General features: G+C 39.6%; 2 protein-coding genes across 3 annotated transcripts in view; one reads left to right on the top strand and one right to left on the bottom strand.

The window, feature by feature from the left end:
- Positions 1 to 13,131, bottom strand: part of GKN2 (gastrokine 2) — a 326,208-nt gene that overhangs the window by 107,194 nt on the left and 205,883 nt on the right. For both annotated transcript variants that reach the window (XM_058683855.1, XM_058683854.1), the window contains one exon: positions 6,392 to 6,496. In XM_058683855.1, coding sequence (XP_058539838.1) covers positions 6,392 to 6,406 — 15 coding nt within the window. In that variant the 5' untranslated portion in view covers positions 6,407 to 6,496. The remainder of the gene's footprint in view (positions 1 to 6,391; positions 6,497 to 13,131) is intronic.
- The window catches only part of ANTXR1 (ANTXR cell adhesion molecule 1), a 222,548-nt gene that overhangs the window by 46,250 nt on the left and 163,167 nt on the right, over positions 1 to 13,131 (top strand). The window contains exons 4-7 of the mRNA XM_058683850.1: positions 6,766 to 6,847; positions 7,424 to 7,457; positions 8,675 to 8,754; positions 11,885 to 11,953. Coding sequence (XP_058539833.1) covers positions 6,766 to 6,847; positions 7,424 to 7,457; positions 8,675 to 8,754; positions 11,885 to 11,953 — 265 coding nt within the window. The remainder of the gene's footprint in view (positions 1 to 6,765; positions 6,848 to 7,423; positions 7,458 to 8,674; positions 8,755 to 11,884; positions 11,954 to 13,131) is intronic.

The following is a 13,131-nucleotide window of genomic DNA, read 5'->3' as shown; positions in this document are numbered from 1 at the left end:
CCAGGGAAAGTTATGAAGACATCTGCATAACAAATGTGATTGCTTCCAGCCCTCCCCCTTGCCAATTCCGGACTAACAAGTAAGGAAAGAGTTTGAAAACTACTTTTATGTAGAAATAAACATCTCGGGGTGGGGGGCAGAGGAATTTACATACACTGATGTTTGAGGGTCCCCAACCAAGAAGCCTGTTGAGAAAAGCTGGCCATCCACCAGTTGGCATGCCCCACCATGCACGCAAAGCTTTCAGCAAGTTTTTCTGTCTTGCTCATGTGCTATGAACAGACAGAACAACAGTAATCTCTGGATCACTCTACATTTGAAGAAAGTCTGCACCAAGAAAGACAGGGAAGTGGGGAAGCAAGTACTATTTCAGGAAGTTGTGCTGTGAAGAGAAATGCAAACAAATTGGTCAATAGCTAGAAGGAGATGTGGGGTCACAGATGATTTTTTTTAAGATGAGAGATACTAGAGTATATTTATATGCTGGTAGTCAGCCTCTAGTTTTTTTCTTCCTGACTTGAAACAAATGTGTAGTCACAAATATTTAGAAAAAGCCTTCACAGTATTTCTGCTTCTGGTTAGGATGTAGAGGAATGTGAAGAACCTTCATTTCCATGGTCAACCAGAGAAGTCCTGATGAAATAAAATTCATATGGTTCTATGGGGCTAGCAGACACACAGGAAGCACTGGTGAACAAGCCCTTTATAGCTGAGCAGAAATCTACAGAAGCTTCCATACTTGGTGATGGATGAGGTCTGGGTATGGGCAATTGGAAAAGTAGTTTAGCCATGGACAGAGACTTCTCAGAAATGAGGAAAAGTCAACTGAACTGACATTGTTAATCAACAATGTGTGCCAGAGGGATGGATTATCTGAAGGAGCCCCAAATGAAAAAAAAAAAAAATCTGACAATTCTCCAGCTCACCTGCACCTCTGCATTTTTTCCAAGAAAGTAGCAGTGGAACTGCTTTTTTACTTTTTTGCTGAAAAGGAAAGAGAAATTGCATGATCCTATGGATCCTTGCAGTGCTTGAATTCTGGAGTTCTATCAGGGCTGAATCCAAAAGCCAAGCAAAAAAATAACTGAAGCTGTACCCAGCTCACTCCCAACTCAAATACTGAAAAGACCACAAAGGCAGGGCAGGGCAGAAGTCTGAGAATTAGGCTAATAACAGGGAACATACTCTAATTAAAGCTGTGACCCAACCCAAGCTCAACTTAACTCAGGGAGGAATCTAAATAATCAGCTCTCCCAGCCCCCACCACCCTAGCTCACAAAGATAAAAGAGTCTGCAGTGAGTGAACAAAACAAATCAATGTTGTACCTAAGTTTCCACTGTTCTGTTTTGTTTTGTTTTTATTCACAATGTTTGAAACACAAATTAAAAGATTATGAGGCATGGGAAAAGAGCAGGAAAATGTGACCCATAATCAAGAAAAAACACAGTAATGGAAGCAAACCACAGATCATTCAATGGTTGGAATTATCAGACAGGGATTTAAAGCAACTATTATAAACATGTTAAAGAATTTACAGGAAAAGGTGAATATAATGGAGACACAGGATATCAGAAAGAAAAAAAAAAGAAAATTCTGAAGAACCAAGTGAAAACTACGGAATTGAAAAATACAACATCTGCAGAAAAGTGATTGATAAACTTAAAAACAGGTTAATAGAAATTATCGAAACTGAAAGAGACACGGAACACCTTGATGGCAGTCAGTTAAGTGTCTGACTCTTGATCTCAGCTCAGGTCATGATCTCACAGTGAGTTCAAGCCCCACATCATGCTCTGTGCTGATGTTGTGAAGCCTATTTGGGATTCTGTCTCTCTTTCTCTCTGCCCCTCTCCCCCACTCGTGCTCTCTCTCTCTCTCAAAATAAATACACTTAAAAAAATTTTTTTAACTGAAAGAGACAGAAAAATGATCAAGAGGCAGAGTGGGGAGATGAACCAGCTCCTATGATTTGTGGGATAATATCAAGTGGTCTAATATATGTGTAATTGGAGTACTTTACATGGTATTCTGCACAAAGATTCAAAAATCTCAAAGAACCCCAAGCAGGACAAATACAAAAAATAAAAACAAATAAATAAATACCATCACCTAAGTCAAAATAGTTGAATTTCTGAAAACCACAACAAAGAGATAATCTTACAACATAGGGAGAAGGGAAAAGATATATTACAAAGAGAGAAGCAACAATGAAAATCACTTACTTTTCATCAGAAAAAAAAAAAAGACATGCAACCCAGAAGACAACAAATTGATGTCTTTAAAAAGATGAAATGAAATAAAGACAACTTAGAATTCTATATCTAGTGAAAATAACCTTAAAATTACAGACAAAAATTAAGACATTAAAAGGAAAAAAAGCCTGAAAAAGTCATCACCAGCAAACCTGCACCAAAAAAAAAAAAAGACTACTAAAGGAATTCTTCAGGCTAAAGGAAAATGATACCAGATGTAAACTAGATCTACAAAAAAAGGAAGGAGGAATAACAGAAATGATAAACATTTTCTTAGTTTCATAAAATGATGATTGTTTAAGATAGATATAATGACTGTATTTTTGAACTTATTTCATATACAAAAGTAGAATATATGACAATAGTAGCATAAGGGGTGAGAGGTGATATATGGAAGAATATTAGAGGGTTCTTTAATTATATGAGAAGTGGCATAATATTAACTTACGGTAGCCTGTTATATAAAGTAAGGATGGAAATTGCAATCCATAGAGCATGCTACAGAGAAGATGTTACTACAGATCCTACAGATGTTAAAAGGTATTGAAGGAATATTATGACAACTTTATAGAAAGAAATCCAGCAATTATAAAGGAAATGAATAAATATCTGTATGGATTACTGTATATAAATTATAGCTCACTAAAAATATATATACAGAGACAAAAAAGGATCTTTGGTTCAGCATGCATCATGAAATTATTAATCATGTTGGCGTCTCCTTAGGTAAAAGTCCCAAAGAGGCTATGATTTATATACATTATAAACAAATTATTAGAGTTGACTGTGAAACATTATGACTCCAGAAGTAGCAAGAACATGTCTTTAATTAATCTATGATCTCTTGTTCTGTTCACTCTGTTCTGCTCACTCAGCAACTGGAGGCATAAGTCCATCTGGAAATGTTGTAAAGGCAGCATTAGTGGTAATAAATAGCGATGTGTGCTTACAATATAAGTTGAGGCTCCGAAGCCAATAACTGCCGGACAGTTGAGAAAAGTCCAACTCCACAGAAGCTCTTTTACTAAGAGGCAAGAAGTCGACAATGCAGAACTGATGTTGGGTTATTTTGGGGTGGCAGTGGAGATTGTTTTATAGACTGAAAATGTGGTAGACATTGCATAAGCCCAAGGAGGATTTTGCAGTAGGAACATCACTAGGACACTTAGGAGAAAAGCTTGTTGAATGAAATGCTTCTTGACGTGCTTAAGTGTGTTGATCCTTTAATGTTTTCGTCGGAAAAATAATATCTAAATGTCACATCACTACCAGAATCTCGGAAAGTAATCTTCATTAAGTATGGGAAAATTCACTGTTCCCAAGGCAACAGAAAGTACAGCAGACACTGTGACTGTTCCTCCCACCTCCTACCCCTACCAACCAGTGTGGTGACGGGTGCATGGTGCATGCTCAGCAAATAGTTGGGGAAATGAAAGAATGGATGCATGGATGCATCTAAGCTGGAACCATTCATTCGACAACAGATCATCTACTCTGTGCCCATCATTAAGTGTTGCAGGGATTGTACAAGAAACACAAGACATGTGGCCTGAAAACCCTTCACTTATATGTAGGAACACTGGCAGACATGAAACCGCTAAGGAAAACAGGAGACTCTTTAATAGCAGCCTCTCTGTAGGATTCCCTGCCTCTCTCATTTCCCAGGAAGATAACATTTCATTTGGTAATAACCAAATCCTCAGAGAGGTTCTTATCAACCCCTTTCAAAGATCTTTCTCCCAGTTTGCTTCCGTTTCTAAGAGAGCATTTAAAAAAATAGGCCCTTATTAATAGTTCTATTGTCCCACAATTAAAACCAACCCACCATTCCCATGAAACCGTCTGTTTTGTTTGCTTAGATGTTGTAGGTGCTTTTAGAGAAGACGAAGGGAGTAGGGAGGTGGGGGCCGTAAGTCATTTGATCTTCTAACGAGGAAGGGTATTTTATGGAGAGATTGTGATCACTGCCTGGGCCTCGTGAGCTCCTATCTTGCCAGGCACCAAGTGTCAAGGAGAAGGACATTTTCCAAAACAGCTTTCGCTTGTTCTGGTACCAAAAAAATGGAAAGCTCAAGAAAATACTTGTAAAGTAAAGGAAATAGGCTTAGAGAAAACACCCCGGTTCCCAGACTTTATTTGGCAAAGAAAAAATACAATGAAGCCAAGGAACCTTTTCCACACCCCCAGGATGCCTTTTTTAACCCTCTTTTTTTAAGCTTCAGCCTTAACGTAATATTCCAATTTTAGTGTTGCCAAAATGTCCCAAACTTCACAAAGATAAGACCACATTTGCTTTTCTTTTTCACATTTACTTTTAATTCCCAATCTTTCTCACCTAATTATCAGATTAGCCCCTCCTCCTTAGTGCTCCCAACTATTCTAAGGGGCTCCATGTGCCACCTCTGTGTGCTCGGGAACCATTTTCCTATCCCAACCTCACCTTCATATCCCAGTCTCACCCTCTTGCCACACTGCCATTGTCATTACCCTCACGAAACTGCTGACTGGCAGGGCAATACTGCCTCCTGCCGGGTGACTGATAATGCCACCCTCTTCCCACCCAATGGTGGTAGCAGTGAGGGACACGGCTTTCATCTTTATCTCCCCTTCTAATGCGCAGATATATGCCCTTTCCTATCACCAAATAACAGCGTTGAATTCGAGTCTAGAACTGGTAAGGGGAGGGGGGTAGCTAAACAAATCATGACATAATCAAATGTTATTGGTCATAAAATGCCCTAAGTGCTATGAAACGAAAATTGTTGGGTGCCATGAGAAAGCCTAATTGAGGGAGTAAATCTGAATAGGGGAAGTCAAATAAAGAAAGCTACTTTGAGCAACTGATATTTAGGTTGGGACTGAAGTCTGGGTAACAATTAGCCCAGTGAAGAGCTAGACAAATGGTATCTTCGGTCCACAGGCAGCAGTGATTGTAGGCGTCAAGGGCCTGTTGAAGAAAGTTGCTTGGGAAGACTTGGGTGGGGGGCACGGGGCTCAAGTGAGGAGACTGGGGGCAAAGTCATACAGATAAGGCTGAACAGGGATGCAGAGAAGTCATCCCATATAGACCCTGGAAGCCATGGCAAGGATTTCAGATTTTATACCAAGTGTAATCAAGTGCTATTGAAGGATTTTGAGGAGGAGAGTGAATGGCATGTTTTGATCTGTATTTTAAGAATATTATGACAGCTATGTGGAGAATGAATGGAAGAAGGGCAAGAGGGCGGTCAAAAGATAGCAAGTGTCTTAATGGTCTAGGAAAGAGATGCTGATGGCTCAGACCATGGCATTGGCAGAAGAGATAGAGAAGTAGAGAAGTAGTCTAGAGTAGCACTGATGGACTTGATGACAGATTATGTAGGGGAGAGGAAGGAGAGAGGAGAGTGAAGGTGGACGATCCAGGAAGGCTTCTGGTTTCTGACTTGGGCAACTGGGCATGTGGTCTGATATCTGGGCACTGATAAGAAAAGTAGACAGGAGCACCTGGGTGGCTCAGCCAGTTAAGCATCCGACTCTTGATTTGAGCTCAGGTCATGATCTCATGGTGGTGAGATGGAGCTCCACCTTGGGCTCCCTGCTGACAACTTGGAGCCTGCCCCACTTGGGTTTTCTCTCTCCCTCTGCCCCTCTCCCCTGCTCATGCTCTCTCTCTCCACAAAAAAAAAAAAAAAAAAAGGAAGGAGGGAGGGAGGAAGGAAGGAAGGAAGGAAGGAATAAATTACACTTTCTTGCCCTTTGAGCATGGTATGGAGCTATTTAAAAGACAGGAACATGGATATAGAATCTTAAATCCCAGAGAGAATGGTCCACAAAGATTCATTTTGGTCCCCAGACCATCCACATTTCCCACTACCAGTTGGACGTTTTCCCAGTGCCATAACCACTTCCCCTTTCTACCCTCCCCCACCACCTTGAGCAACCAGAGTAAGAAAACACAGGCACCAGCCCACAGAAAACACTCTTGGTTGTCCTGGAAAGCGTAGATTGCCTGGACTTTTATTTTCAAAGCTGACTACATGGTTTCCTTTGGCACATCCGTGCGGGTGGCAGAGTTTGCTCCGGACGCCCGCCACTCCCAGCCGCGGTCCCTGTGGCAGCCTTGCCCTGAGCTCTTGGTGTTCCCCTCTTTCCAGCTCACATGAGCCATTTGCATCTTGATACAAAGTTGCCCGAGTTGTCATGTGTCCCCTCAGGAGCAGTTGCATTTTAGGATTCATCTCCAATGTAGAATGAAAACTTTATCCTGTTAAGGACAGAAAACTCTTCTGAGCAGGTGGATATTCCTGCAAAAGGCTCCTTTCTCTCAATCCTTGAGATTTCACTTACCCCGCACTACGGCTGACCCTGAATGGATAACGTACTATAAAGACTTTTTCTCCGATAGGCTTTTGGGGGACCGTTGGGATAATATGGCAGTACCCACAGAGATAAGATAAAGGTTAATGCATCTGTCTATCCACAGGAAAGCATAAGAGGCTCTAAGAAGACTAACAGGGTGTCTTTGGATTTCAGGGAACAGATCCGTCAGGGCCTAGAAGAACTCCAGAAGGTCCTGCCGGGAGGAGACACTTACATGCATGAAGGATTTGAAAGGGTAATTTTAAAACCGTTTTCCACTCTAAATATAAAGTGTGACAGGGAAACATTAATATAAGGTTGGCTGATGAGATAAGACACATGTACCAGAACAACACCCAATGGCAAGAAGGTAAACAAATTTTTCCCGCAAGCTTGTACACTGTTAACCCTATCCAAAAGAAGTGAGTTTCCTTGATTCTTCCCTGATCCTGGTAAAGGACTTGTTAGCTAATGCTTGGCTGACACTTACGAATCATGCCACACACAAGTCCCCGGCATTCCCGGGGTAAACTTTTCTATATGGTGCATCGGTGGTTGAGACAGAATGTCAATGACTTCAGTCTTAAGGAAGACAGGTCCAAGTCTGTGACAAGTAAGACATGGATCCACATTCACAGGTATACGGGTTAAGTGTCAGGGTAACTTCAGATGAATGCCGTCGATTGATATTTGAGCGAAGCCTGGGTGCATCGCATAAAGAATCAAGACCGAGCCAGCCTATATATCGAGCATCAGAGCCCGCTGCCCACTATGGCGCTCGGAATGGCAAACAGAGGCTGTGTGTCTAACGTCTCTTCCGTGTGTTTTTCAGGCCAGTGAGCAGATTTATTATGAAAACAGTCAAGGTGAGACAATAATATGAATTATCCAACTTTTTTTTCTGTGTTTGCTTCTGATAAAGTGTCTCAGTAATTTCATGTTACAACAGGTTTATGTGACATTGCCCATAACCCTACACAGATCATCACATAGAAGGAAATGTATAGCAAGGTGACGCACACCAGGTCAAATTCTGTCTTGTTGATGCCAAAAAAAGTTATATAAAAATAATGAAAAAATTATGGGCCACAGTCTATAAGGCCCATGAACAGCTTGCATGTTGAATTCATTAAACTAATAAATACTTGGAAAGGTTAGTAAAGTCTTGGATTCTTATGTCAAATTTAATTTTTTTTGTCCATTCCCAAGCTCCAAGCCTCTTCACTACTGTGATTGGCTATGATATTAAGAAGATACCAGTGTGATTTACATGAAAAAAAAAATGCATACGATGTACTTAACAGAGTATTTAACATATAGAAAAAATACTTGTTATAATTTTAGCTGTTATTACTATTACTGCAGTGTCCTTCAGGGATAGTATTGCTTTATCTGAGGCAAATCTTTTGAAAGAGATCCAATATTACAGTGGGGACTTTTCTCCCAAGCCTGTAGAGGTATCTACTACCTATTTCCCTCTCAACTACAACAAATAGAACAGACCCGGTATCGACACAAACACTTGTTAGTATAAACCAATCATCAGCAATGTTACTAGAAGTCTAAAAATCACTGAAAGAATTCTAGTAGGTTTTGCCAACTGCTATGATAACTTCCATTCAGCTTGTAAATCATGACGGCTATAACTCCTTGCCCACTTCTTCAAGGGGTGATGTATAAGGTCAACTACAGCATGTGAGAAAGACTCCTGAACAGCCCAGGTGGTAGAGTTTCCTCCCAGGCCTTGACCTCAGTCACATGTGCTGTTAATAGAAAATAATAGAAATTTGATTCACTGAAGCTACTCCCAGATATCAGTCCAGGGACCATTCCAGCAGGTTTGGCCATTTTTTGGGATAAGACTGAGAGATCCACAAACAAAACCTACTCCCCCAAGAGTCGTCCCCACACGAAGATGCATGCTTCTCCATGCTGAACTTGCTTCTAGTCCTGAAAAAAAAGTTGCTGGTTCTCACGATATTGACCTCAGGTGATTGAGCTTATAAGAGATCAACCCCAGGGCTGAGGGGGTTTCCCTGCGTGCGGCGGGATGGACTGAGTGGGTCTGTGTTGTGTTGAGCAGGATACAGGACGGCCAGCGTCATCATTGCTTTGACCGATGGGGAACTCCATGAAGACCTCTTTTTCTATTCAGAGAGGGAGGTAAGCAATGGCCTGGCCTGTATCTAACACAGACATGGAAACAAGGCTTCTTCCTCCTCAAATGGGCTGCAATCTTTCTACTCAGACAACATGATCGGTGTCTTTGTAAAATCCCTGGGTAAAAATAGTGTGTCATTTGTAAAAAAAAAAAAAATAATAATGATAATAGTAGTAATAATTCATTTTTAAAAAGTGAACCCTTGTATCTTACACATGATAGGTATTTTTCCCCTTTCAAAATATTTGCCTATTACTCTGTGTTTGGGGGGATAAAAGTTGTCTACCATGACTTTATTGAAAGCATTATATTTATCCGGCAGTTTTGAAATACTATATATCACCTTTAAACAAAAACATTGGTACCATTTTCTCTCCATTTCTACTAAAAACAGGAGGAGGGAAAAGAAGTACTTGACATATGTAAGAGCCAGTCTTGTTAGAACATATTAATCATGGAGATTCTCACTCTGAGAAGCAAAGTCGAACATTAATTGGTACAAAGGACATTGTAATTGCTCCTGCGGTGTTTCTTCTTCCTTTTCTTTATGTTCTCAAAAAGTACTCTTCAAAGCAAGTGAAAGAAAAAAATACTGTTTAAAGCAAGTGAAAGATTCTACATGAAGCCTTCGGTTTGTATAAAGAGTTTCAGGAAACTCTTTTATATTTATGTATTTATTCAGGAATTGAAAAGTAATGCTTATATTTAGGAAATCCTTTCCTTTTTAGTCTTAGATTTGAACTACATGTATAAGTGGCCCAAGAAGCTAGTTCACCATTACCGACAAGGTGACAAAGGTTCATTCGGACCAAGTTAGAAAGAAATACAATAAGGAAAAAGGCAGTGAGGAAGGACATGCTGGCCTCTGGGGGAGCAGTTAATTAGAGCATTACACTTACCTCAAGTTCTTGACCATTGTTTGATTTAAAATTTTTTTTTTTTTTAATTTTTTTATTTTTGGGACAGAGAGAGGCAGAGCATGAACGGGAGAGGGGCAGAGAGAGAGGGAGACACAGAATCGGAAACAGGCTCTAGGCTCCGAGCCATCAGCCCAGAGCCTGACGCGGGGCTCGAACTCACGGACCGCGAGATCGTGACCTGGCTGAAGTCGGACGCTTAACCGACTGCGCCACCCAGGCGCCCCTACCATTGTTTGATTTAAATTCAGCTCTCTTGGCAAATAAGTATACATTCATTCATTCGTTTGTTCATTCATTCATTCAGTGTTAACTGAGAGCTCAGCCATGTGTTGGGCACTTTGCCTGATACTAGGGAAATAGGTGAAGTTGCTGCCCATTACTTACCATGTAATGATGTTTGGCTTTTGGAAGCCTCTTCTAGGAAAGGGCATGAGGAAATGCGGTAGGTAAACGCGTTCCTTCCCCCCTACCCATAACTAGTACAAAAGATCTTTCACAATGGGGAAACACACAAGTAAATGTGACAGACCCTGCCTGAGCATTTGGAAAGTAATATATTTCTATACTCTGAAGTTGAAACTAACTATACAATGGGAATGCAGAATGCTTATTTTGGGTGCTAAACAATCATCAAAATAAAGTGAAAACCCTAATAAGGAAGTAACTGAATATAAAATAAATGATGGATGTCAGAGGCTTAAAATAGGGGTTAGTAGAAAAGAATTTTAGGTATGGCACATACAAATTTGGAAAAATATTTGGAGTGCCAGTGCCAAGAGAAGGAGGCTTTCTGAAAAAGAAAGATAAAGCCCAAGATATATAAAGAAATAAATCATCCCATTTTTGATAATCCTATATAAAATCCAACTAGAGGGGAAAAGTCACAGAAGTTATTACAGATAAGTCTGAAGCTAGACTGTGTCTAAACATTTGTTTTATCCTTAAAGCAACAAGGCATATTTGGAACATGAAGGAAAAAAGATATATATATATATATATATATATATATATATATATATATATATCTGAATACCAAGTAGGTCTGAATAATAAAGTGAGGGATGGGAGAGGAGCACAATTCAAATCAGTATGCATACATTGAGCACCTACTACATGTTTACTACCAATGATTTATTAAGCACCTACTATGTATTCCAATGATTTCCAATTTTTATTTTCTATTCTGAAACACAGAAGAACCTGGAAATAAGATATCAGAGCCTTTACTAAAGCAAATATTAAAATCAAGCCAAAATATGGATGTTAATTCATTATGTTGTCCTCACAATACTTAATTGTAAATAAGGTCATGGGTTCACCTATTCAAATATAGACCGTAATTCCCATACCATTAAGCCAGTGTATTTTATGGGAACAAAAAAGGCCTTATTCACAAAGGGTGCTGACATTTATAAGTATCTGTGTTGTTCTAGGACTTGTATAGGGAGTTCTGCATATGTTATCTTGTTGAATCTTCAAACACTTTGCAGAGCAAAGCCAAACCTAGGTATATCAGGTTCCAAAGATCACATCCTTTCTATTAATACCATGCTGCTATTACAAAGGAAGAAAAATATGTCAATAAAAATTCTTCAGAGGAAAAGAATAATAATTTCCCCAGAATATTTTGTAAGACTTACCTTAGCCTATAGTCCCTTTTCCTACCCTCCCCCTCCCCCCCCACCCCACCCCCAGTCTTTCAAATCTTTTCATCAAGACTCTACTTCTATGGCTCTTTCCTAGTGCTTCCTGTTAGACTAATCTCTCCCCTCATGTCCATCACACATTACATTAGGTTGTGATGTTTACTGGAGAATGAGCTCCCTGGGAACAGGGATTGCCCTCCTCACGATGGTATCTGGCACATGGGGAGTGCTTAGTAAAAGCTGATCATTGGGGCACCTGGGTGGCTCAGTCAGTTGAGCATCTGACTTCAGCTCAGGTCACAATCTCACAGTTCATGAGTTCAAGCCCCGCATTGGGCTTTGTGCTGACAGCACGGAGCCTGGAGCCTGCTTCAGGTACTCTGTCCCTCCTCCACTTGTGCTCTGTCTCTCTGTCTCCAAAATAAGTAAACATTAAAAAAAGTTTTTTTAAATAAATAAATAAATAAATAAATAAATAAATACCTGATCATGGAAGTTAGTATGGTTAATCCAAAAGGAGTATGTTTGCCACTTCTCCTTCTAATGGCTTTTCTTCATTGACCCAGGCTAACAGATCCCGAGATCTTGGTGCAATTGTTTACTGTGTCGGTGTGAAGGATTTCAATGAAACACAGGTAGGTGCATGGATTTCCTCAGGTTAGGGAGTATGCTAAGCTTGTGAAGATAGAGAACATGTATTCGTGCAGAGGGTATATCAGCAGCATAAACAATCCTTAGATAGGTTATTTTTCCACAAATGTTGAGTAGATGAGAATTATTGGATGTGTAAGGAACATGAAGCCACGCCAATGCACTTGGGGCCTTTGCACACAGACTATCCAGGCAGCATCTTCCTTGGTTGACTTTCTTGGTAGATATTAAATTGCCAAGGTGTCAAAACAGAGCTGAATACAATTAGAAAACTTGTTGGTTGGGTTTTTTTTTTTTCATTTAATTTAATGAATCTAATTTTGTTTAAATGTCAAACATCTCTTTTCTCCCATTAGAAATTCAGTGCATTTTCAATACGAGAAAATAAACATATGGTTGGGTCTTGAACAATGCAGGGGTTGGGGTACCAACCTCATGGCAAGTCAAAAATCCATGGACAGCTTTTGACTCTCCCAAAACTGAACTACTAACAGCCTACTATTGACTGGAAATAATATATAAACAGTTGATTAGTGCATATTCTGTATGTTATATGCATTATATACTGTATTCTCATAACACAGAAGCTAGACAAAAGAAAATGTTGTTGAGAAAACCATAAGGAAAATGCATTTGTAGTATTGTGCTGTATCGATTTTTAAAAAATCACATGTTAAGTGGACCCACTCAGTTCAAACCCGTTGTTCAAGGGTCAGTTGTAATTGGTAAGTGGACAAAAAGTATGTACTAGTATATATATGCAAAATGTGAAATTTTGCTAACAACTTATAAATGTTCCTCGATGTAGTTCATCATTTCTTTTTGCTTTAATGACATGGAAGAATGCTTATAATAAGTTATTAGGTCAATAAAATAGGGTTACAAAATAGTGGGAACAGTATGAATACACTTTTAAAATAAATGTGTACCTTTGGGTAGGGGAAGTATGAAAGACTACATAGTGTATCAAATTAACAGTAATAGAAAAATGATGGATGGATGTTAGATAGATAGATGACAGATAGATAGGTAGGTAGGTAGATAGATAGATAGATAGATAGATAGGTAGGTAGATAGAAACTTTTTTCCTTTATAACACTCCTGGGTTTTCTGAAACTTCCCATTGATTATGTGTTACTTTTGCAATCAGTGAAAGTCCTGG

The sequence above is a fragment of the Neofelis nebulosa genome, chromosome 9, assembly GCF_028018385.1.
Source record: "Neofelis nebulosa isolate mNeoNeb1 chromosome 9, mNeoNeb1.pri, whole genome shotgun sequence".
Lineage (NCBI taxonomy): Eukaryota > Metazoa > Chordata > Mammalia > Carnivora > Felidae > Neofelis > Neofelis nebulosa.
This window is presented reverse-complemented; position numbering and strand designations above follow the sequence as displayed.